Raw genomic sequence first — 26757 nt, 5'->3', positions numbered from 1 at the left:
AGGGGACCTATTATGCCCCTCTGTACAATATGTAATATAAGACTCAGGTGTCCCCAGAATGTATCTGTGAAGTTTCAGCTCAAATAACCCACTTATAATTTATTATCCCATGCTGTAAATATACCCCTTTTTGTATGAAAGCAAAAACATGCTGTTTTTGTGTGTATCTCTTTAAATGCAAATAAGCAGCTGCTTTTATTTTCATTTTTGGACATGATATTGGCATAATTATAATGGCATAGCCATTAAGATAATCTCTGCTGAAAAAAGTTTTTTTTTTTTTTTTTTTTTTGGTCTAAAAAGATGACTGCGCTTTGCAAGAGACTGGATGAACTTTGGGAAGAGAACAGGGGAAATGTGGTTCTTTTTATCTGGATCCAGTTCCTGAAGGAAGAAACTCTGAAATTTTTGAACATCAAGTCTTCCCTTAAGATCCAAAATATTAGTGGTCAGCCTCAATGTAAATCTGGTCAGAACCAAGCAGTAGACACTGCTGTAGAAAAAAGTAAAGTGCAAGAGTTGGACAAACGAGCAGTACAAGAAGTTGACCCTCACACAGATATATTAACCCAGCTGTTGGATTTTAATGAAATTCAAAAGCAGAAGGTTTTTGATGGCAAGGTTTTTAGCTGTGGAATCTGCTTCTCTGAGAATCTGGGTTCCAAGTCTTTGCTCTTCAAAGAGTGTCAGCATGTCTACTGCAAGACTTGCATGAAGGAATACTTTCAGTTCCAAATTAGAGATGGTAAAGTCCAGTGCCTTACCTGCCCTAAGCCAGAGTGTATGTCTATGGCCACTCCTACACAGGTAATTTTTCTTGTGTGTTTGTACCATAATATGAGGTATAAATAGGTTTTGATTTATTTATTTTTTTTTTTTAAGCATTTTAAACAGAAGTTTAAAAACTAACACTGCTATACTGCTATAATAGGTGAAACTTCTTGTGAGCCAAGATGAATTTGCTCGCTATGACCACCTCCTTCTGCAGTGGAGTCTGAACCTAATGGCAGATGTTGTTTACTGTCCACGCATAAGTTGCTGCATGGCTGTAATGATCGAGCCTGACACCACCATCGGCATTTGCCCCTCATGCCAATTCGTCTTCTGCACCCTTTGCAAGCGAACATACCATGGCCTCTCTCTCTGCAAAGAACGTAAGATCATACTGATGTGTCCTTTTATACACACAAGTACAGTTAAGTCAATTTAATTTGTATGGCAATTTACATGTATGCATTAAGCAGATGTAGTATAAAATGGCAGGTTTATGAGACAGCTAAATTAGTTAAAACAGCAGTAAAATGCAGAAAAGAGGTGTCTTGAGTGGCTTCTAGAAAGTTGTGATGGTCTCAGCAGATTGGGTGAAAGCAGCTCATTCCACCAGAGAGAAACAGAAGGTCCCTGAAGGTCTTGGAGTAAATTTGTACTTTGTTGTTAAGACACAACAAGGTGCGGCTCATTCAGTGACTGTAACTAGCAGGAAGATGGTACTGAATTTAGGGTGACGCTGTTGCAGTGGCAGTATTGATAGCCATCAAAGCATTTTTTTTTTTTGGTAGCAGCTGTGAAGCCAGTGGAGTGAGGACAAGTGTAATAGGGTCCTCTTTGGCTGAATAAAGCCAAAGCCAGTTTAGCTGGCTAGCCAGGTTTGATTTAGATTAGTTTATGCCAACTCTAGATTTTAGGCACGATGAAATTAGTTCAGCTCTTATCAGTGTTCATCGCCAAAAGAACTTACACTCCACAGCTAAACTGCTCTGGGGCAGATTATTTTCTGGTTTTCAAATCTCAAACCGCAGTTTGACCAATCAGCTTCAAAGGGTTCATGAATTGAGAAATTAAAATTCTCATGATCTTTTCACAAGCGGTCATTGTGCTCGAATCGTTCATTGTGCTATAACTTTCTCATTAGTTTAAAAACAACTTATATTGAAGCCAGTCTGCCAAAACAACAGGTTGTGGAATGTGCCACTTCATGACATAATAGTGTGGCTGAACACCTCCGCAGATCAGTGCCTGCTTAGCCTGCTTAGCAGGTGCCTGTCTAGCCCCACACACAGATTCACGCACATATTAGGTAAATGAGGAGAGCGGCAAACGCAGGTCTACGCAGAAACCAAATGATAAACAGTCCTCGTCAGTAAAAACTTGGTCCTTTGTTTAGGGGAGAGTGGAGATGGTTGCAACACTTTTTGCATTTCCTTTAGTTTCTCAGAGACTGTATTAGAAAGCTAAATACAATACAATAAAGCCACATCTGTCAGCTACTTACCCACATTGCTGCAACATGTGTACATATGATAATATATGTACAATTTACACTTGAATAGACAAAATGTTGCAATTGACCCCACAACAGAGGACAGTTGCAACATTCATTAAAATGTAATTAAATCATTCTTAAATATCATTTTGCAATTTCTTTATTTTATTTGTGCACAGACAGGGTCTTCAGTAAGGTAAATTGGCTGTTTAAAACCATAGTAAATGGAAAAAACATTCTCAAGTAACAAGTAGATTTTTAACCTGTTCACTTAAATAAAAAAGGAGAGATGCCTAACTGTTGAAAGGGTTTTTTTTTTATTAATCCATAAAATTACAATTATGTAATATAGCTGCAAGCAGCGATGGGCGGGCCCTCGCCGCCAGCGCATCCGCAACCCTGGTGACATCAGAAAAATGCATTGCATTGACATGCATTGACAGTAACCCTGTGGCAGTTTGGATTAAAGGGTTACAGCAATGACAGGGTTAAAAGCAAAATGCTTTTAAATTATTCTAATAGAAAATCCACATTCAAATCAAAATAGCCGACTTCCTGTTGGTCACAGCTAATGAGTGTAAATTAGAAAGTTGTCCGGCTTGATGAGACCAATATACATACCAAGTTTGGTGTCTGTAGCTAAAACTAACCCCCCAACTTTTGACAAAAGGTGGCGCTATAGAGCGCCTCCTCCACACCCATTTATTAGCCTTTGCCAGTGTCTAACTATCATTAATATTGATGTGTGTTTTGAGTTTCATGAAAATCTAAGCTTATTAAGTGCCCCAAAAACACAGGAAACAAATGTTAAAGTTTGACACGTTGTCATGGCAACAGCATTTAATGTATCAACGATCCCTTTACAGATTCTCATCGGTTTTGACATTATTCTGATGAAGGTTGAAGCAAATCGAGTAAAATTAAGAGGCTGATTTAAAAGCATTTTAAAAACAACACACTTCCTGCTGCCAGTTGGTGGCGCTATAACTTTGACTCATGATAGTCACATCTATGTGATTGGCATCATACAACGAACAAACTCCTGAAGTTTCATCAGAATCAGACAATGTGTGCAATAGTTATTAACCATTTCCTGTTTCACATTTCTCGCCATAAATTTGTTGCCTCGCCATGGCCAAACCGTTCGAGATATCAAAAATCCCTCCGCAATTTAGCATCCCCAATGTCTTGAGGTCATGCAGACCGAGTTTGGTGGCCATCGGAATAAAGGCCTCCGAGGAGTATATCAAATTCCAGAGCATGCGCTTTTTAAACAGCCCTGAATAGCTCACTTCCTGTTGGGTGGAGCCTTTGACATGAGTGCGAAAGTTGTTCAGCTCAATGAGATCTATATGTGTACCGAGTTTCATATGTATACGTGCAAGTGTGTGTGAGCTATACATCAAGTTTTCGGACAATTTTCCAGGGGGCGCCGTAGAGCCCCTGTGCCACACCCGGGTCCCAGTCTCTGCAGCGTCCTGATGGCCGCAGATTCCAACATGTGTGCCAATTTTCAAGAGTTTTTGAGCATGTTAAGGCCCTCAAAATGCCCCAGTCTTAAAGAAAAAAACTAAGACTAAATAAAAAATAAAAAAATAAAAAAAAAATAGCTGCAAGCAGCGATGACGGGCTCTCACCGCCAGCGCAATCGCCATGCCGGTAGCATCAGGAAAATGGTGCCCAGCGGGCACATGCATTGACAGTAATCCTGTGGCAGTTTGGATTGAAGGGTTACAGCAATGAAAGGGTTAAAAGCAAACTGCAGCAACACGTTCGATGAAGCCCGTATTTATAATACTCTAAGGAGTGTTAGTTCACATGTAGTTGTACAATTGCTTATTGTCAATAGACTAGGGGGACCATCAAAATAAAACATAATATATAATGTAAAAAAAGAAATGTAATATGATATAGTCCGTTATAAATTAAGTAGATTTGATATGTTGTCCATTGTGTGTTATAAAAAATCATAATCTTAAAAGTTATATCCTCAAATACTCAAGTATTTTAATATTATAATTGATGTTATGATTATTCATGAAATGATATAACATATTATAAGGTTTTTATAATGCATTATGCATTCATTTTAATCCCTTATAAATACCATTATAATGTATTATAAATAGGGGCTTCATAGAAAGTTTTACCCAAAATGCTTTTACATCATTCTGACAGACTGTGAATGAGCTGAAAAAGATTCCTTATCCTATGAGGTCATCTTGTGTTCATCCTTGGTATTATAGTCTTCATCTGCTAGTTTACATGTGTGATATCTGAAATGTTTTTGTGGTCTCTGAAAATATGATAAACATATTTCCTAAGAATGACTTGTTTTTCATATGTAAAAAGTTGTGAAGAGTTAGGATAATACACTTTCAATACACTCTGTCTCTCTCTGTCTCTCTGTCTCTGACAGCCACCCTCCCCCACTGTCAACACTTACACACACACTTAACGCACACACACAGAGTTAGAGTGAGAGAGTTAGAGTGAGATAAGATGTTGAATAGTTTTTTAATTTTCTATTTTTAGTAGGGTTGGGTATCGTTTGGGGTTTTTTTTCGATACCGGTGCCAAATCGATACTTTTAAAATGGTACCGGTGCCAAAACGGTGCCTGAACCGATACTTTTAAAAAAGCCACAAAGTGGTGGATGACACAAGAATATATTTTTATTGGACAAAAAAAGTTCTTTAAATTGAACAATGTATTAAAAGTAAAAAAAAAAAAAAAGTAGTACTATACATTATTAAGTCAATGCAAAACGCAACAACAATAAAACCTAAGCCACCTAACCCAACTACAATAATTTAACAGCTTAAAATTTCAGCAATTCTTTTTCAGAAATATGACTATATGTGATGAGATCTGGGAAAACCCATCGGATGTCGCGGTGGGACGGTTTCAGGAAATTCGTTTTTCATTAAATTATTATTCTATAATAATCTATTGTCTGTCATCTCTGAAAATATTCACTTGTTTAGTGCAGAAAAATAGACATTTATTGCAGCAAGCAGAAATGACTGTCTTTCTCCTATGTTAAGAACGAGGTGCTTTCCCTTAACACCACAAAAACAGTTAACCTGTCAAAATAAACCACGTAACATATTTAGTAAAGGCGTATCAGTTCACATTCTCCACCAGTCCTGTGTAAAGTACGGCAAGCAAAGTTATTTATTTATTTATTTATTTTAATATCGTGAGATGTCGGAGCACAACAACGCTGTGTAAAGTACTGCAGCTGCTCACTTAACCGATCTTACTCGTCTCAATCTGCTCAGTTTTGGTGATGTCAGTGCCCTAAATGATGTTACGGGCTATTTCACATCCAGAGATGAAGGATCGGATAATGAAGTTACTAAAGAGGAGTCCGATGACAGTCGCTCGCTTTACTACAAGGTGCTGCATTATTTACTAAACATAAAATGGGTGATCGACGGAAAACAAACGTTATTCTGTTTGTGTAATGATGCAGTAGCGCTCCTAACTTGACAGACAGCTCTCGTTAAACCCGTAAAGTGAAAGTGAAAGCCGTCTCACTTTAAAGCCGTTTTTCTCAAAATCCCATTCCTGAAAATCATCGCTATCAGCCAACCTAAGATAGCCATAACGTAGGTTATGTAAAAAATAAAAAGGTAACATTTCACCATGTGTTGGGTTTTCCTAGATCGCATCACATATTTGCCGTCTCTGGCAAAATACGACACCTCTCCAGCTGAAGTCTGCAAACTGTCAAACACGGTGCATCCCTCTGCTTTCAACTTTATTCCACATACCATCAAATGTTTCATTAGGTTTGACGCGTTTTCTCCTTCACACGCAACTGCTGTAAAACATTTGCTGCACGTCGCAGTGTCTGAATCATTTCTCGTGAAATATAGCCACACTTTAGAATGTTTAGTTTTTGGCATTTTAAGTTAGACGCGTTTAATGTAGCTCGCTAAGCTAACGGCAAACCACCTGCTGCAGTCAGAGCAAGTGTAACGATAGTTGCAGCATTCACGCACTTCTCGGATGGTCTCATTTCCAGACGATTTGTGTTTTTAATTTGAAATGTGAAAATGGGTAGTAACTACAAAGATGTCTTGGATTTCTATCATCAAAGCTTTCCGACGTTCACGTGAGTTCTCATTCAGTAAATAAATTTTCTGATCATTCTGACACCCCATGAATGCAGTATTTAAATTTAACTAGCGATCATGCATGTTGATGAATCAATGCTTCTACATCCGTGTCATAGCACCAGAAGACAAATATTTAAATCGACAGTTCAGGCATTTAAGTGGCACCGAAATGAGGCACCGAAATTCGCGTTCTGATTCGGTCCGGTACATACCGGTCACATGGGTACCGGTGCCGTATTGGCACCGGGTTTCGGTACCCAACCCTAATTTTTAGTAGACTATTTTATATCAATGGAAGTAAGCATTTATTTCTCAGAATGACTAGTTCTATGTATATAAAAAGTTGTAAAGTGTTTGGATGCTGCATTTTAAAATTACGGTTGTGTTTTTTACTGCTAATTTAATAAATCACCATAAATCAACCATTGAAGATATCCCAAATCCGCTCACAATTTAACATCTTCAGTATGTTGGCATCATGTTGACAAAGTTTGGTGTAAATTCATTGTTTTTTGTAGGAGTAGTATTCATTCATTCACAGCTACGTTTTTCCAAAAATCCACATTCAAATCAAAATAGCAGACTTCCTGTTGGTTGCAGCTAATGGGTGTAAATTAGAAAGTTGTCCGGCTTGATTAGACCAGTATACATACCAAATTTGGTGTCTGTAGCTAAAACTAACCCCCCAACTTTTGACAAAAGGTGGCGCTATAGAGCGTCTCCTCCACGCCCATTTATGAGCCTTTGCCAGTGTCTAACTATCATTAATACTGATGTGTGTTGAGTTTCATGACAATCTAAGCTTATTAAGTGCCCCAAAAACACAGGAAACAAATGTTAAAGTTTGACATGTTGCCATGGCAACAGCATTTAATGTATCCACGATCCCTTTACACATTGTCATTGGCCGTGTTTTGACATTATTCTGATGAAGTTTGAAGCCAATTGGGTAAAATTAGCCATGTGATATCAAAGCATTTTTAAAAGAGAATTTTGATGAAGTTTCATCAAAATCAGACGATGTATGCAGAAGTTATTAGCCATTTCCTGTTTCACATTTCTCGCCATAATTTCAACGCTTCGCCACGGCCAAACCGTTCGAGATATCAAAAATCCCCTCACAATTTTTCATCCCCAATGTCTTGAGATCAGGTTGACCGAGTTTGGTGGCAATTGGGTAAAAAACCTAGAACTAGTATATCAAATTCCAGAGCATACGCTTTTTAAACAGCCCTGAATAGCTCACTTCCTGTTGGGATTAGCTCATGACACAGAGTGCGTGAGTTGTTCGGCTCAGTGAGATCTATATGTGTACCGAGTTTCATATGTATATGTGCAAGTATGTGCGTGATATACATCAAGATTTGAAAAGTGTTCCAGGGGGCGCTGTAGAGCCCCTGTGCCACGCCCGGGGCCCAGCCTCTGGGGCGTCCTAATGGCAGCAGATTCCAATGTGTGTGCCGATTTTCAAGAGTTTTTGAGCACGTTAAGGGCCTCAAAACCCCCCAAAACCTTGAAAAAAATAATAATAAATATAGCTGCAAGCAGCGATGGACAGGCACTCGCCGCCAGCGCATCCGCAACCCTGGTGCCATCAGAAAAACGGTGCCCAGCGGACACATGCATTAACAGTATCCCTGTACCAGTTTGGATTGAAGTGTCACAGCAATGAAAGGGTTAAAATCAAAATGCTTTTAAGTCATTCTGTCACAATGAGAATGAGATAGGATTAGAGTTGAAAAGATTCCTTATCCTATGAGGTCATCTTGTGTTCATCCTCGGTATTACAGTCTTCATCAGCTAGTTTACAAGTGTGATATTTCAAATGTTTTTGCAGCCTCTGAAAACATGATAAACACATTTCCTTAGAATGACTTGTTTTTCATATGTAAAAAGTTGTGAAGAGTTAGGATAATACACTTTAAATGCACTCTGTCTCTCTCAGTCTCTCTCTCTCTCTCTCACACACACACACACACACACACACACAGACACACACACACACAGCCACTCAACTACCCCCAGTCACACTTACACACACACATACACAGACTTAAGCCCATCCCCCGACACAGAGTTAGAGTGAGAGAGTTAGAGTGAGAGCAGATGTTTAATAGTTTTTTAATTTTTGTTGATTATTTTATATCGATGGAACTAAGCATTTATTTCTCAGAATGACTAGTTCTATGTATGATTTTTTTTTTAAAGTGTTTGGATGCTGCATTTTAGTATTACGGTTATGTTTTTTCTGCTAATTTCAAAAAATCACTATAAATCAACCGTTCAAGATATCCAAAATCTGCTCGCAATTTAACATCTTCATTATGTTGGCATCATGTTTACAAAGTTTGGTGTGAACCACTTATTCCTGCTTGGAGGAGTATGAATTTGTTTATAGCCTGATTTTTCCAAAAATCCACATTCAAATCAAAATAGCAGACTTCCTGTTGGTTGCAGCTAATGGATGTAAATTAGAAAGTTGTCCGGCTTGATGAGAACAATATACATACCGAGTTTGGTGTCTGTAGCTTAAACTAACCCCCCCACTTTTGACAAAAGGTGGCGCTATAGAGCGCCTCCTCCACGCCCACTTATGAGCCTTTGCCAGTGTCTAACTATCATTAATACTGATGTGTGTGTTGAGTTTCATGAAAATCTAAGCTTATTAAGTGCCCCAAAAGCACAGGAAACAAATGTTAAAGTTTGACATGTTGCCATGGCAACAGCGTTTAATGTATCAATGACCCCCTTACAGATTCTTATCGGCCGTGTTTTGACATTATTCTGATGAAGTTTGAAGCAAATCGGGTAAAAATAACCATGTGATATCAAAGCACTTTTAAAAGAGACACACTTCCTGTTGCCAGTTGGTGGCGCCATAACTTTGACTCCTAATAGTCACATCTATGTGATCGGCATCATAGAACGAACAAACCGCTGAAGTTTCATCAGAATCAGACAATGTGTGCAGTAGTTATTAGCCATTTCCTGTTTCTAATTTCTCGCCATAATTTCAACGCTTCGCCACGGCCAAACCGTTCGAGATATCAAAAATCCCCTCACAATTTTTCATCCCCAATGTCTTGAGATCAGGTTGACCAAGTTTGGTGGCAATCAGGTAAAAAACCTAGGACTAGTATATCAAATTCCAGAGCATGCGTTTTTGACAAAACCCAGAATAACTAACTTCCTGTTGGGATTAGCTAATGACATAGAGGTGAAAGTTATTCAAATTGATGAGTTCTATATGTGTACCGAGTTTCATATGTGTACGTGCAAGTATGTGTGATATATGACCGTCCAAATTCCAGGGGGCGCTGTAGAGTCCCCTTGCCACGCCCATGTACCAGTCTCTGCCCGGCCCTAATGGCCGCAGATTCCAAGGTGTGTGCCAATTTTCAAGAGTTTTTGAGCATGTTAAGGGCCCCAAAACCCCCCAAAACCTTAAAGAAAAATAATAATAATAAGAAGAAGAAGAATCCAACAAAAAACAATAGGGCTCTCGCCCTTTCAGGGCTCGGGCCCTAAAAATCCTAAGAAAAACAATAGGGCTCTTGCCCTTTCAGGGCTCGTGCCCTAATAATAATAAAGAAGAAGAATCCTTCGAAAAACAATAGGGCTCTCGCCCTTTCAGGGCTGTGGCCCTAATAATAGTAAAAAATCCTAAGAAAAACAATAGGGCTCTCGCCCTTTCAGGGCTCGGGCCCTAATAAAGAAGAAGAATCCTTCGAAAAACAATAGGGCTCTTGCCCTTTTAGGGCTCGGGCCCTAATAATAATCCTTAGAAAAACAATAGGGCCTTCGCCCTTTTAGGGCTCGGGCCCTAATAATCCTTAGGGGATCAATAGGGCCTTCGCCCTTTTAGGGCTCGGGCCCTAAAAATCCTAAGAAAAACAATAGGGCTTTCGCCCTTTCAGGGCTCGGGCCCTAATAAAGAAGAATAATCCTTCGAAAAACAATAGGGCTCTCGCCCTTTCAGGGCACGGGCCCTAATAATCCTTAGAAAAACAACAGGGCCTTCGCCCTTTTATGGCTCGGGCCCTAATAATCCTTAGGGGATCAATAGGGCCTTCGCCCTTTTAGGGCTCGGGCCCTAAATATGGCAAGCTTTTCATTCAGTCTTGTGGTAAGGAACAGCATGTTGGGATGGTTGCAATGCGTTGTAACTTTCCCTACACTGATAGCTGTCACGGTGTCGTGTGCGGGGAATGATAAGGATGAGCGAGGAGGTCCAGAACATAGAGTTTTATTTATAATATCCACAGGGAAACAGGAACGGACAGGAAACAGCAGGGAACCAGCAAACACAACATAACCTGACGGAGTAACAATACAAACAGACGGGTATGACATTACAATCACCGACAACCAAACTTGAAACACAACCAAACTTAAATACACAGACAAATCAAGGGGGAGACAGGTGCAGACGATTAAACAGTGACGTGATAATTACAAACGGAAGCGGAAAGTCCAAATAAGGGCATACACGGGAGAAAACACACAAAAACAGTCCAAAAGGTCTGACAATAGCCGTAATAAAACTTGTTATATTAGCTTGAAACAATATAATTGACACACACTAGCTATGCCTATTAGAAACTCCGAAAACACTGATTAAAATGTTATGGTTTTACACAAACAACTCAGACACTATGACCAAAAATCTGACCTTTAAAAATTTTTTTTTTTTTTTTACCATGAATTTTTTTTTTTTTGTAGAAGGCAGTCACGTGGCTGATTTCTTCAAGGAAGGATGAGGGGCCAATAAAGCATGTGCAGTATGAATATCATCACTGTAGCTTATTCCTGCTTAAAGAAATAAACCATGTTGCAACTGCCCCTCGTCCCTGCTCTCCCCTACTTCATTTGACCATGGATTCATTTAGAAACAAGGCACAATTTGATTTTCAGAAAGACTGAAACAAAAATTTGATGAAAAATTGTGCCGACTGTATTGGATCCAACAGTAATGTTGCACCAGACACGTGTAAATAACTGTTTTATTATGTAGTCACTATTGCTTTGTCTGTTATTACAAATCGTTTGATATATACTGAGTATTTATGCATTGTTAAACCTTAAGCAAGGCAGCATTCTATAAAGGATGTAGACCAGGGGTCTCCAAACTCATTTCTGGAGGGCCAGAGTCCTGTAGAGTTGGAGCTAAACTCTGCAGGATACCGGCCCTTCAGGACCGAGTTTGGAGACCCCTAATGTAGACTGTCAAACATAAACAACTGTTAGCCAATCGTACAAATGAGCATTTACTTCTGATCCTACAAAAATAAGGAAATTAGTTTGGCTGTATTGCTCAGACAACTTGCAAAAAAATAGTAAAACCGACAAAAAATCGTGATTAAAAAATCATAAATAGTGATTTTCCTGAAATAAAATCGTGATATGATATTTTTGCCATATCACCCACCCCTAGTTTCAATCTAAGCCGGATTGGATTGGTTTACTTTAGTACTGTCAAAATTAGCACGTTAACGCAGGCGATTTACCTGTCCTGTCACCCATTATACTATGCTTGTAGCAAGGGCACTTCCATTGCACTAAACATTGCACTGTATTACTTCATATTAAATCACAAATGAAACTACAAGCATGCGTGTCAGATCCACGTCACATTCAGAAGCGGCAGCTCTTAAAGTAATAGCAGCCAAATAACCTAATAACCCAGCTGCTGTGATGTCTATTAATCAAAGCACAAAAGAAAAAAGAGGAAATCAATAACTTTTGTAGCCTTAAAGATTCATCTATGTTTGTTTAGTGTTTGCTTGGAACTTTATTTAATTTCTGTATATTTTCTACTTTCCTGGAAGGCACAGGTAAATAATGGGTTTATGTAAAAATTGTTTTAAGTTCACTTAAAGTTACAGGGCTCTCAAGTTTTCTCAAAAGTTTGGAGTGAGTGGCCACTCAAATATTTGCAGCAGTGGCCCCTCAGCCCCACCGAATTCTCTTAAGTTTTTGCTAGCAGTTAAATTTTACCTATTGTTCATAATTGACCAGCACAAATTATAACAATTAGTTAATCTTTTAAAAGACAGACAAATTCATCCAAATAAAACATTTTTATATTTAAAAAAACAAAAACAAAACAACAACAGGCAAAAAGAAATTTGGACTCTTCCTCGTTTTGGTTTTGTTTAAACCCACCATAGAGAACCCACTCTCTGCATCTGCATTTGAGTGGGGAAGTCACAGTGCCTTAAGTGGGAGCGCTCTACCCTTGTCATCATATACTTGTTTAATTAGTGACACTTAGCCTGCATTTAAAATCTTTATTTGAATGTGGCAATTAATTTTTTTTTAAATTTAAAACATTATTTGAATAAATATAACATAATATTGTGCTCTGCAATATAAATCTTCTATAAATAAATCTCTACAGAAACCCGTCCCATATCAGCCAATCACTGTGTGCATAGTTAGTAAGTATGCTGATATCATCCATAGCAACGAGGTCAACCCCGCCCTTACTCTTAGCTTAAGACTTCTCTCTATTGCTTAGTAAAAGTTTGTCTCAGCAGCTTTGTGAATAGGTTTTAAGAGAAAACTTGTGTCCCCTGGTCGATGTTCTGGATGGGTTTGATAGTCTGTCTCAGTACGGCTTTGATTTTTGAAGGGCAAGAACAGCCAGCTGCAGCATCGGAGAGAGGGGATGAGCCATCTGAAGCTGAGACCTCAGGCTGAGCAGGTTTCTGCAGGGGCCGAGTTTTAGTAAGAGGCGGATGCTGAAATAGCAGCCATGCTTGAACGGGCAGCCAAGGAGATCAGGCTGGAGTGAAATCCTTCACCTCGGCCCGAACGTTTGCAGCTGGACAGTTGGTATCTGGATGATGACCGTGATTCTAAGCTACGCTGGACCCCAGTGCCTTTCTTCCCGGAAGTGCACAAGGAATTGACAAAATCATGAAAGGCCCCATTTTCGGCCAGAACGTGATACACCAACTCCTCCCTTACCACCCTCGATGGGGGTCCAGAGAGGGGATATACAGAGATTCCCCAAGTGGAGAGGGGCATCCGCCCTGCACGCTATGGCCATCCTGCATGTGTACCAGGCCAATGTGTTACGAGTTCTGCACAAGGGTGATCCCAACCCAAAATTGCTGCAGGAACTGTGCCAACTGACCTGCCCGGATTTACTCTCTACGGGGTGACAAAAGGTGGATTCGGCTCCATCCTGGCTGGCTGTGCTCCATCCTGGCTGGCTGTCTTTTATTGACCACCACTTGGTCTTCTCTCCTTCTCTACGCTGGGTTATCTTCACAGTGCTACTGGCCCTCCACAAGATGGCCAGACGCTGACACTGCAGACCAGGATGTGTTTGGACACACACCTTGTGTCTCCACACATTCATCTCCAACTCTTCAGATTCATCACCTGGACAGTCCCTCTCAATTAGACAAACCGCCCAGCCTGACGAATTCATCGGACAAGGCACTCGGGGCTTCTCATCTCCAGTCTGCTTTGTTTGGCCACAGCATCCCACTCCAGGTATGTTGGGTGTAGTTCCTCTAAGACTGCTGGCAGAGTTCTTGAATGATTGGGTAAGCCTACCCAATCCTTCTCGTTGGCTTCTCAGGACCATCCGGCTCTGCTACACGATTCAATTTGCGAGGCGTCCGCCCAAGTTCTGCCCTTGCCCCTCTCAGGGAAGTGGGTATATTCTAGCACCCTCACGAGAATTGATTTGTGCCCACAGGGACGTGGTCCTCAAACACCTAGCTCAATTGGGACTTCGGGTCAGCTGGGAAAAGAGTAAACACTCCCTGGTGCAGAGTATCTCTTTTCTCTATGTGGATTTGGACTTGGTCACTATGACTGCACGCCGTGTTGAAGTGCGTGAGAGCACTCAAACACAGAACAGTGTTTTTAGAGGCTCCTGGGACATATGGCATCCTCAGCCGCAGTCACACCACTGGGTCTAATGCACATGAGACCGCTGCAGCACTGGCTTCATACCCAAGTTCTGTGATTGGCATGGTGCCAAGTAGTGTTGTTTTCATCAACGAAAATTATGACTAAATATCGTTGTCAACGAACCTTTATCACGTAAAGAAAACGAGATGAGACACAACGTAAATGCTGGTCATGTGATGATGACTACACTAGTCAACATTTGAAGTGGATCAAAAAGTTTCATCAAAGTTGTCCTAAAACCAAAATGTGTTTCTTTCACAATTTATGCATAACATATAAGTCTGTTATTAGTCAATGTTGTCATTAATGAAATTTCATCCTTAATGGCTTTTGATGGTCTCCAGACATGATTGTTTGTCATTAGGTACCAATTGACCTGTCACAGGTGTTCGTAATTGGGAACTGCTCATTATTTAAGGCTCTGAATGCTTCACTTGAGGTCAAAAAACACTGAAAATGCCACATTTAGTGAGATTGCAGGATTCTGACCTTAACAGGGCCATTGGGATGCTGCAAGGAGGCATGACTCAGCGTGAAGTTGCAGATGCAGTGGGGACATCTCAAAGTGTCATTTCCAGAGCCTGGAACAGGTTCAGAAGGTTTGGTAGTATGAGTAGGAAGCATGGTGGAGGCAGACAACGGGTCACAACACCAAATCAAGACCGATACTTGACCCTGCATGCCCGCAGAAATCGTTTCATGCCTGCAGTCAGCCTGCAAAATGACCTTCAGGATGCAACAGGGGTGCGAGTGTCCACTCAGACTGTGAGAAGACGACTTCATGAAGATGGCTTGAGAGCCAGAAGACCAGCTGTGAGGGTGCCTCTTTCCAGAGCACACAAACTGGCACGTCTGCAGTGGGCCAGAGAACACCGCAGGTGGACACTGAATCAGTGGGGTACAGTGCTTTTTACAGATGAGTCCCGGTTCTGCGTGAACTTCCTAGACAGGCGTAGGAGGGTCTGGCGTCGTCCTGGGGAGAGAAATTTGCCGCAAAATGTTGTACAGCATGACCGTATTGGTGGTTCATCCGTCATGGTATGGGGAGGCATCTTCATGGGTGGAAGGACAGAGCTTGTCATCATTGAAAATGGCAGCCTGACAGGCCAAAGGTACAGGGATGAAATCCTGAGACCAGTTGTGCGGCCGTATGCTGGTGCAATGTGGCCAGATTTCGTGCTAATGGATGACAACGCCGGCCCACATCGAGCAAGACTGGTGACGGAATTCTTGGAGGAGGAGGGCATCTCAAGAATGGAGTGGCCAGCCCGGTCACCTGACTTGAACCCCATTGAACACATTTGGGAGCAGCTACAGTCAAGAGTGCAAGCACGCCAGGTCCCTCCAGGAACCCGTGTGGAGTTGCGAACAGCATTGCTGGAGGAATGGCAAGCCATCCCTCAACAGAACATCCAAAACCTCATCTCAAGCATGCATAGGCGATGTGAGGCTGTGATCCGTGTCAGAGGTGGTAACACTGACTACTGACTGGTTCTCTCAGCACATTACGTTTGTTGTTTCTCGTTCTTGACTTGTTTTTTACATTTGTTAAACCATTCAGTTCATGTTTGTTTTACAGTACGAACTCAGATTTTTGATCTGCTGTAACATGTGCAATAACATCTTGTTTTTTTTAACTGAAAAAGCTTTCTTTCCTGTTTTGCGTCCTACTTCAATCTCTGACACTCCACACAGAGTGACTACAGTACAGTAACAGTACAGTATCCAGTGCATCACCATTATGACCATTGTGCTGGCTCCTTAAGGCACTCCAAAGGCACTGCACTGCAGGAAAAAATGTTTAAGAGGCATTTCTAGTCCATTGTGACTTCAGGTGAATCACAAAAGTACTGAACAACCAACAGTTTTTTTGATGCACTGTTGTCGTCATGAGTGTGTGACAAGGCACTTCATGCCTTGTGACAAATAATCATGTCTGGGCACCATTAAAAGTGATGAGGCATGAAATTCCATTGATGACAGCATTGATTAATAGCAGACTTACATGTTAAACATGAATTTTGAACAATACCCCTTCTTGTTTCAGAACAACTTTGATTAACATTTTTGATCCACTTCAAATGTTGACTACTGTATACTTAAATGTATAATGCAATATCGTTGACGAATAAAAACGAGACTAAATGTGGTTTACAAAATAAAAACTATGCTAAAATGTCTCTTCATTTTCGTTGACCAAAACGAGACGAAACGTTATTTCGTTTTGTTTAGTCGCGTTATTATTATTATTATTTCGCAGTACTTCTGAAGTGGGCTGCATCAGGTCATACTGCGCAGACGCAGGCGACGTCACTTCCTCGACGTCACTTCCTCAAGCCCCACTCGCGGCGTTATTTAGAAGATGACAACAAACAAGTTAAGTTACCTGACTCCATGTGTACTAAGCATCAGTGTTGGGAGTACTGCATTACAAAAGTAATAATATTACAGTAGTATACTTTTTGCTGAAGAGTAGAGAATGCGGCGGATGCAACAAAAATAAGTTAAACTAAAAATAACAAGATCTGTTTTTTATCAAATCATAGTCTATACATAAAATGAATGAATACGCGAAATATATTTAACTTAAATAGCCTAATTAACAGATTAACAAAACGAAAGGAAAAGAGTGTGGCGCGGCCCTCGTCGAAAGTTCACGTAAAGAAAAAGGAGATGACAGAAATAAAAGTAAACGCGCTGCAATTTCGAATGATCTGTATGACCAAAAATGACTGAGTATTTTTTTTGTTGTTTGTTTCCGCTGTTCGATCGCGCCGGCACCTCACGCACACACATACAGTCAACAAACATATACACTGATTAATTCAAATATTGCATACTGCGTAGTGTAATCCGTGTTGTTCAGCCTGAGGTCGGGCCAAACACATGTGAGGATGTTTTTACGCGCATTAAGTACAAAGCTTGGTTTACTAATAAATAATAGTTTAACATTCAAATACATCGCAAATATGGACACATTTAATTGGGTTCATGCCAAATGAGAGAGGTAGGCTGCGTGAGCACAACGCGTTTGCTTTCAGTTTCGCTTTAAATTAGCCTTATTTGTTTTGGCTTGTTTAGCAACTTATATATTTTATTCTTGTTCTGTTCCGAAAACCGTTCAAAATAGTCTATAGGCTAGGTATTGTGTTTATTGTTTGCACATTATAACATTTGTCTTTATTTACCGGCATTATTAAAAAATGTAACAATTTTGTGCTTATCTGTGTTTAACCTAAACTATAACGTTAATTTAGACCTACATACCGGTAGCTTATCTAAATATAATTTTAGAATTTTATGCTATATAGACCTACCTCATTACCCTCCACTGGATGCATAATGAGCTGCAGTAAACTACATTTTGGTATTTTATAATGCCTAGTCGTACTTCTGTGGATATTTTGGTGAAAGTAACTCAAAAGTAGTGTAAGGCATTACAATTCAGAGACAGTAATATTGTAAGGTAACTAATTTTTTAAAAGACAGTAACTAGTATTATATAATGTATAACATTTTGGAAGTAACCTACTGCTAAGCATCCCTTGTTGGCCAAATACTGTAGCTACATTTGTCAGACTACAATAAAATTTTTAGTCTAAAACTAGACTAAATGTCATCAGTTTTTGTCGACTAAAACTAGACTAAAATATCATCAGTTTTCGTCGACTAAAACTAGACGAAAATAGTCATCGATAATTCCATGACTATGACGACTTTTAGTCGACTAAACTTGACTAGACTAAAAAGAGTATGAACGTGACTAAAACTAATAAAAACTAAGATGACGGCTTCACACAAAGACTAGACTAAAACTAAAATTAAAACAGGCCGCCAAAAACAACACTAGTGCCAAGGAACATATAGTGTGAACATGAACACACTGTCACAGAACCTTCAGTCCCTGGGAAGACATTTTGTTTTTACGGGGAGTCCTCTTAGAACAAGTGTCCAGAAGCATTGTGATCGTGACAGATGCCTCCAGGATGGGCTGGGGCACCATATGCAATGGTCATGCAGCCTCAGGGGTCTGGACAGGCCCTCGGCCACATTGGCATATCAGTTGCCTGGAGTTGCTGACAGTGTTTTTGGACTTGAAGGGGTTCCGACATCTGATTCAAGGCAAACATTTGTTGGTCAACAACAACAGACAACACGACTGCAGCGTACATCAACCATCAGTTCGCTTCCTTCACATGCAACTTGCCCGCCATCTCCTACTTTGGAGCCAGCACAGACTCAAGTCTTTGCGTGCCACTCACATCCTGGGCAAACTCAATTGTGTAGCAGATTCTCTCTCACAACAAGTTTCGCTTCAGGACAAGTGAAGGCTCCACCCTCAGACGGTCCAGCTGATTTGGAGTCGATTCGGCCAGGCACAAGTAGATCTGTTTGCCTCACCAGAATCCACTCACTGTTAGTTATGGCAGTGTTTCCCAACCTTTTTTCTGCCACAGCACAGTTTTGATAAGTAAAAAAAAATCCCACAGTACACCACTAAACACTAAAAACAAACACACACAAAAAAAAGATAGAAATGTGATATAAAGTTGTTGGGGTTTTTTTCCCAGTATTAAAATGTTTTGTCATAGTTGGTGTTTTGGCTTTATATATGATCAGACACTAGCAATTAACATTTTATGAAAATCATTCTCAAATGTAGTTAACAAGGTTTTTTTTGACAGATTTTTTTGGTGAATGACCGAGATCTGTGTCTTGTCCTTCATTCAAGCAGCCACATCTAAGGCAGTAAATTAATCGTACTACGTTTTCATCATTTTACAGATTGTTAAATATTTGTAAAACCCAGAAACAGACATATTAATAACCAATAGCACTGATTTAAAATAATAATAACGAAATATAATAGATATTGGAAGTTTTTGATAATTTTTCAAGGCACATCCGACAATCTGTAATGGCACAGTGGTTGGGAAACACTGAGCTATGGTGTTTCGCCTCGGTACAGATGCACTGGCACACAGCTGGCCCAGGGATCTAAACAAGTATGCGTTTCCCTCAGTCAGGCAGGACAGGGAACAGCCCAGCAGGACCCTGAGCTTGTACTCTTGTCGTCAGCTCCTCCCTGACGCATTACTCTGAGGAGAAATCTCCTCTTCCAGGGGAAGGGCACAATCTGGCACCCACACCGAGATCTCTGGAGCCTCTATCTATGGTCCCTGGACATGACCAAGAGAACTTCAAAGACCTTGCACCCGTGGTGGTTAACATCCTCACGCAGGCCAGAGCCTCCTCTTCTAGGTGGCTATACAACCTGAAATGTCACATTTTTGTGATTTGGTGTTCTTCCCAAAGAAAAGACCCATGGAGATCGCATGGAATCGTTGCTATCCTTCCTTCAAGGAAGCCTGAATGGGCACCTTTCTGCTTCAACACTATGTGGCTGCGATTTCAGCAAACCATGACACAATGGAAGGCAGATCAGTGGAGAATCAGAATTTAGTTATTAGATTCCTCAGAGGCGCCTGGAGGTTGAATCTGCCCAGGCTGCACCTCATCCCCTCTTGGGATCTGTTTCTGGTCCTTCAGGCCCTACAGAGAGATCCATTTGAGCCACTTCAGTCGATCTTTGAGCCCTTTCTATAAAGACTGCCCTCCTGACTGCGCTCACCTCTTTTAAAAGGGTGGACGACATTCATGGCCTTTCTGTTAACAATTCATGCCTAGAATTAGGGCCTGGATACATGCCCAAGGTACCCACCACTCCCTTCAGAGGTCAAGTGGTGACCTTGCAAGCTATCCCCTTCCAGGAAGGGGACTCCAACCTGTCTTTGTGATGCCCAGTACATGCCCTACGCATTTATATCGAACATAAACAGAATTTCAGTCTGAACAGCTCTTTGTCTGTTTTGAGGGACAGCAGAAGGGGAACGCTGTTCCCAAACAGAGGATCTTCCACTGTATTGTTGGATGCGATCTGAACACCCTAATAGGCCAGAGGTCTACCCTGCCCTTTAGGAGTAAGAGCCCACTCTACCAGGGGCGACGCAGCTTTAGCAGCCATGATGAATGGGGCGTCTCTAACAGACATTTGTAGAGCTGCAGGTTGGGCTACACCTAACATTCGACAAATTTTATCATCTGCAAATAGAACCAGTTTTTTCAAGAGTCTTAAACACAAACTCTGAGGCTCAGGAGACTGGCATGGTATTTAGCTTGCCATAGCGCTTCTCTCCAAGGGTGATTACGCTTCCTTCAGTTCAGTCAGATTCCTTGCATGAACCCTGAACCACTCTTTCCATCACTCTAGCACATTAAACTTAGCGAAGAGAGGGCCATCTGCCAATCTCTCTTTTTTCTTTTTTTTCTTTTTTTTTTTTTTTTTTTTTTTAGTACTGGTCTGTCATTATAGTACTTGCAGCTCTTTCATGGATGTTGGCTTTGTGAAAATATCTGTGGTCGGTTTTTGTGGTCTTAATAGTGAATGTTGATTTTTATTTAATTTCATTTTTATACCAGTTTCCTGCAATAGTTCTGTCATCTTCTGGCACAATCCTTCATAGTTTTCAACAATCCATTTACTTCCATTTTTTTGCCAATTGTTTGTCTTTGATATTGCAGTCTTGATGTGCTTTGTGTACACGGTTATAATAAAAAAAAAGCTGTCATTCTTAAACACAGATACTGAATAGATTAAAAAAAAAAAAGATAATGTGATTTTTTTTTTTTTTTTTTTTTTTTTTTTTTTTTTGTTTTTTGTTTTTTTTCCTTCATTGTAGCCTACACAAATGATATGACCCTCTATAATGGATTTTATATATATATATATATATATATATACAGTGGGTACGGAAAGTATTCAGACCCCCTTAAATTTTCACTCTTTGTTATATTGCAGCCATTTGCTAAAATCATTTAAGTTCATTTTTTTTCCTCATTAATGTACACACAGCACCCCATATTGACAGAAAAACACAGAATTGTTGACATTTTTGCAGATTTATTAAAAAAGAAAAACTGAAATATCACATGGTCCTAAGTATTCAGACCCTTTGCTGTGACACTCATATATTTAACTCAGGTGCTGTCCATTCCTTCTGATCATCCTTGAGATGGTTCTACACCTTCATTTGAGTCCAGCTGTGTTTGATTATACTGATTGGACTTGATTAGGAAAGCCACACACCTGTCTATATAAGACCTTACAGCTCACAGTGCATGTCAGAGCAAATGAGAATCATGAGGTCAAAGGAACTGCCTGAAGAGCTCAGAGACAGAATTGTGGCAAGGCACAGATCTGGCCAAGGTTACAAAAAAATTTCTGCTGCACTTAAGGTTCCTAAGAGCACAGTGGCCTCCATAATCCTTAAATGGAAGACGTTTGGGACGACCAGAACCCTTCCTAGAGCTGGCCATCCGGCCAAACTGAGCTATCGGGGGAGAAGAGCCTTGGTGAGAGAGGTAAAGAAGAACCCAAAGATCACTGTGGCTGAGCTCCAGAGATGCAGTCGGGAGATGGGAGAAAGTTGTAGAAAGTCAACCATCACTGCAGCCCTCCACCAGTCGGGGCTTTATGGCAGAGTGGCCCGACGGAAGCCTCTCCTCAGTGCAAGACACATGAAAGCCCGCATGGAGTTTGCTAAAAAAAACACCTGAAGGACTCCAAGATGGTAACAAATAAGATTCTCTGGTCTGATGAGACGAAGATAGAACTTTTTGGCCTTAATTCTAAGCGGTATGTGTGGAGAAAATCAGGCACTGCTCATCACCTGTCCAATACAGTCCCAACAGTGAAGCATGGTGGTGGCAGCATCATGCTGTGGGGGTGTTTTTCAGCTGCAGGGACAGGACGACTGGTTGCAATTGAGGGAAAGATGAATGCGGCCAAGTACAGGGATATCCTGGACGAAAACCTTCTCCAGAGTGCTCAGGACCTCAGACTGGGCCGAAGGTTTACTTTCCAACAAGACAATGCCCCTAAGCACACAGCTAAAATAATGAAGGAGTGGCTTCACAACAACTCCGTGCCTGTTCTTGAATGGCCCAGCCAGAGCCCTGACTTAAACCCAATTGAGCATCTCTGGAGTGACCTAAAAATGGCTGTCCACCAACGTTTACCATCCAACCTGACAGAACTGGAGAGGATCTGCAAGGAGGAATGGCAGAGGATCCCCAAATCCAGATGTGAAAAACTTGTTGCATCTTTCCCAAGAAGACTCATGGCTGTATTAGATCAAAAGGGTGCTTCTACTAAATACTGAGCAAAGGGTCTGAATACTTAGGACCATGTGATATTTCAGTTTTTCTTTTTTAATAAATCTGCAAAAATGTCATCAATTCTGTGTTTTTCTGTCAATATGGGGTGCTGTGTGTACATTAATGAGGAAAAAAAATGAACTTTAAATGATTTTAGCAAATGGCTGCAATATAACAAAGAGTGAAAAATTGAAGGGGGTCTGAGTACTCTCCGTACCCACTGTATATGTATGTGTATATATATATATATATATATATATATATATATATATATATATATATATATATATATTATATTATATTATATTATATAATATAATATAATATAATATAATATAATATAATATAATATATATATATATATATATATATATATATATATTCAAAAGTTTGGGAACAGTAAGGCTTTTAATGTTTTTTAAGCAAGGCTTTTAGGCTCATCAAGGTTGTATTTAATTGGTCAAAAATGCAGACTAATACTGCAATATTGTGAAATAATATTCCGTTTTAAAATAATTTCTATTTTTATATATAGTTTAATATCTATTCACAATACTTTGATTAATAAAAAGTTAAAAAGATCAGCATTTATTTACGATAGAAAATTTTTCTAACAGTCTTTACTGTCACTTTCTGAATTAAAGTATTCAATTTTTTTTTTTTTTCAAAAAGAATGAATAAAAATTTACTGACCCCAAATTTTAAAACTGTAGTTACAATGTTACAATTAAAGTATTAATAAAAAGTTCTATTCTTTCTTTCTGTTACGACTATGTTGCCTCTCATGTTATATGGTCATGTGTCACCCTTGTCTGTGTGCTATATTCTGATTGGTTCCTTGGTTACTTGTGTCTGCTCTCATTGGTTTGTTTTGTCATGTGGTTTCCCTGTTTAGTATATAAGTTGCGCTCTCTCTCTTCAGGTTTGCTGATTGGTGTTAGCCTGTAGCGTGTTCTGTGTACTTGTACTTGTACTTGTACTTGTACTTGTACTTGTGTACTTGTGAAAAGGCTCCTGAAGTGATTAGGTCTTCACTTGAAGCTTTCATTTAGTGATGAGTGAGTTTTTGCTAGAAAAAGAGCAGGAGAAACACCAAGAAAGTGTCTCAGAGCCAGCAAAAGCTATGAAAAGAGTGACACTTTATCTCAGAGTAATATGCAGCCTGCAGAAGTGACATACGTGGTTATTTATCCACACAGAACTACCTACTGTAGCCAAAGCACAATAAACTCATTTAGCATATTTACAAAATATAGACTTCTAGGAATCCATACTCTGGTCTCATGAGACCAAGTCAATAATTTTGGATCTTACAGCATCCAAAATGTTATGGTGTTGCTAGAGGAGGAGTACAGTGAGAAGTGCCTGGTTCCTACAGTGATGTTCAGTGGTAGTAAACGTTTATATAAGGGTGTATGGGTGATAAAGGTTGAGGGAGTTTTATCAGTGCTGTCATGAATTCACACACCACTGTGTGATGTAATACAAAAAACTGACACTGAAGATACTACCCTCTTCTCATTCTCTGCATTATTGGGCATTTTTTCAACATGGAAATGAAGATATTCATTCTTCCAAGGTAAAAATCCTTCAGTAGACATGTATTTCACCCAGTCTTAACACTCTTGAGCACCTGTGGTGGATTATGTAGAGACGAGCTGAGCAACACTTCCCAATAAAGACCAGGGAATTAAGGAGGTCATCCTCCAGGAGTTAAACAGGACAGATGTGCAAGTTTGTCATGAACTTACACACTCAGTGGCAAGATGTCTTAGAGCAGTGTACTTACAGTTATGGAGGACATATTAAGTACTAGAATTTTACACTTTGTTGAAATAAATCGAGGGTGTACTCATTTCTGCAATTGCTCATTTAAACAAAAGTTACTTATTTTACAGATATCAATGGCATATATTTCTCTGTTTTTATTAAGAATATGTTTAATACATTTAAATTTTAGAGATCATTAAGAAAATATTTTTTTCATATTTAATCAGAGGGGGTGTACTCATTTATGCTGTGCATAAAGATATATATACAGTTGTGCTCATAAGTTTACATACGCCTTGCAGCATATGTAAAATGTTAATAATGTTAACAAAATAAGAGGGATCATGAAAATTGCATATATATTTTTTTTTACTTAGTACTGTCCTGAATAAGCTATTTCACATAACAGATGTTTATATACACTCCACAATACAAAATAGTAACTGAAATTCTAAAATTGACTCCAATCAAAAGTTTACATACCCTTAATAGTCAAGTCAAGTCACCTTTATATATAGTGCTTTTAAAGGAAAAGTCCACTTCCAAAACAAAGATTCACATATAATGTACTCACCCCTTGTCATCCAAGATGTTCATGTCTTTCTTTCTTCAGTCGTAAAGGAATTATGTTTTTTTGAGGAAAACATTTCCGGATTTTTCTCCATATAATGGACTGCTACGGTGCCCAGAGTTTGAACTTCTAAAATGCAGTTTAAAATGCTGCTTCAAACGATCCCAAATGCGATTGTTAACGATCCCAGCCAAGGAAGAAGGGTATTATCTAGCGAAACGATCTGTTATTTTCATTAAAAATACTATTTAAAGACTTTTAAACCACAAACGCTCATCTTGTCTCGTTCTGCCTAAACTTTGTGCATTCTAGTTCAAGACAGTTAGGGTATGTTGAAAAACTCCAATCATATTTTCTCCCTCAATTTCAAAAATCATTTAAAAATCACCCTACATTGCTGCAGAAGTACCGAACCAGTCTTTGCAAGGTGAACATGCAAAGAAGATCAGACACCCTTAACAAACAACTACACAATCCGTTTAAAAAAGCTAACACCATGTTTCCTGATGATATCTCCCAAGGGTAACATGTAAAGTGTAAAAGGTAATGGCCCTAGTACTGAGCTTTGGGGTACTCCATACTGCACTTGTGATCAATATGATGCCTCTTCATTCACTGCCATGAATTGCTGGATACATACGATTTGAACCATGCCAATGCACTACCACTAATGCCAACATCATTTTCAAGTCTGTTCAAAATAACGTTGTGGTCAACAGTGTCAAACGCAGCACTAAAATCCAGCAGCACTAACAGAGAGATACAACCATGATTTGTAACTCTAATAATAGCAGTCTCAGTACTATGATACAGTCTAAAACCTGACTGGAAATTCTCACATAGACCACTTTTCTGTAGGAAGGAACGTGAGGATACTACCTTTTCTAGTATCTTTGACAGAAAAAGGAAGATTCGAGTCTGTAATTAATTAATTGCTGGGGTCAAGTTGTGTTTTTTTTTTTTTAATGAGAGGCTTAATAGCAGCCAGTTTGAGGTTTTTGGGGACATATCCTAATGACAATGACGAATTAATAATATTCAGAAGAGGACCTATGACATCTGGAAGCACCTCTTTTAGTAGTTTAGATGGAATAGGGTCTAGCATAAATGTTGTTGGTTAGATAGATTATTTAACATGTTTATACAATTCTTCCTCTCCTATACTAGAGAATGAGTGGAATTGTTCCCCAGAAGAAGTTACTTAGGAGGAGAAGTCCGTTGACAGTCTGTTATATGCACAGTGCGCTCGCTTTTCTAAATGTAAACTACAAGCAGATGTCACGTTAACCAAAAATTGTCCGTCGTTGATGGAATTTTTCATCAGTGATTTAAAAATCTGAAGGCCGTCCGTCACTTTGACAGATTACATTGATGATGATCTATTGTAAATTGTAACTGTAATTCCCACCCCTGTGCGCTCCAGTGTAGCAGCAGAGCACTGGATCCAGAACAAAAACGAAACACAACTTCTTTTGCTATGCATTTGATTACGCACAGGCGAGTACACAGAAGCTACAACAATATATCACGCCACATTAAAAAGTGCCAGAACGGTATTTATTTTAAGTTTGAATTTTTGGTTCAATCTGACTGAATTAATTCTGATTAATGAATCTGAATGTAGTGTTTACATGAACGTTAAATAAAGTGATCGGGTTAATGTGCGCGTTTGTCACAAGCTTCAAATTGGAATAGATTTTTTTTTTGCATGCGCACACTGTGCAAATATATTGTTCCCCTTCAGTCGTTCTCTAAGACGTTACGTCAATACTGACGTATTTGGGGTCTCCCTTGGGAGCCTATCACCTCCGATCTTTAGAAGAAAAGGCCAATGAGAATTGGCGAGTGGAATTTGCATGCCACGCCACACCCCCATA

General features: G+C 39.7%; 1 protein-coding gene across 3 annotated transcripts in view; it reads left to right on the top strand.

The window, feature by feature from the left end:
- The window catches only part of LOC127177493 (E3 ubiquitin-protein ligase RNF14), a 65598-nt gene that overhangs the window by 17587 nt on the left and 21254 nt on the right, over positions 1-26757 (top strand). For all 3 annotated transcript variants that reach the window (XR_007829233.1, XR_007829232.1, XM_051129792.1), the window contains exons 4-5: positions 304-807; positions 932-1154. Coding sequence is in view for 1 of the 3 variants with exons in the window: in XM_051129792.1 (XP_050985749.1) it covers positions 304-807; positions 932-1154 (727 nt within the window). In the remaining 2 variants the exon portion in view is untranslated. The remainder of the gene's footprint in view (positions 1-303; positions 808-931; positions 1155-26757) is intronic.

The sequence above is a fragment of the Labeo rohita genome, chromosome 15 (assembly GCF_022985175.1).
Source record: "Labeo rohita strain BAU-BD-2019 chromosome 15, IGBB_LRoh.1.0, whole genome shotgun sequence".
NCBI lineage: Eukaryota > Metazoa > Chordata > Actinopteri > Cypriniformes > Cyprinidae > Labeo > Labeo rohita.
The sequence above is the reverse complement of the archived record's forward strand: the minus strand, read 5'-3'. Positions and strand labels throughout refer to the sequence as shown.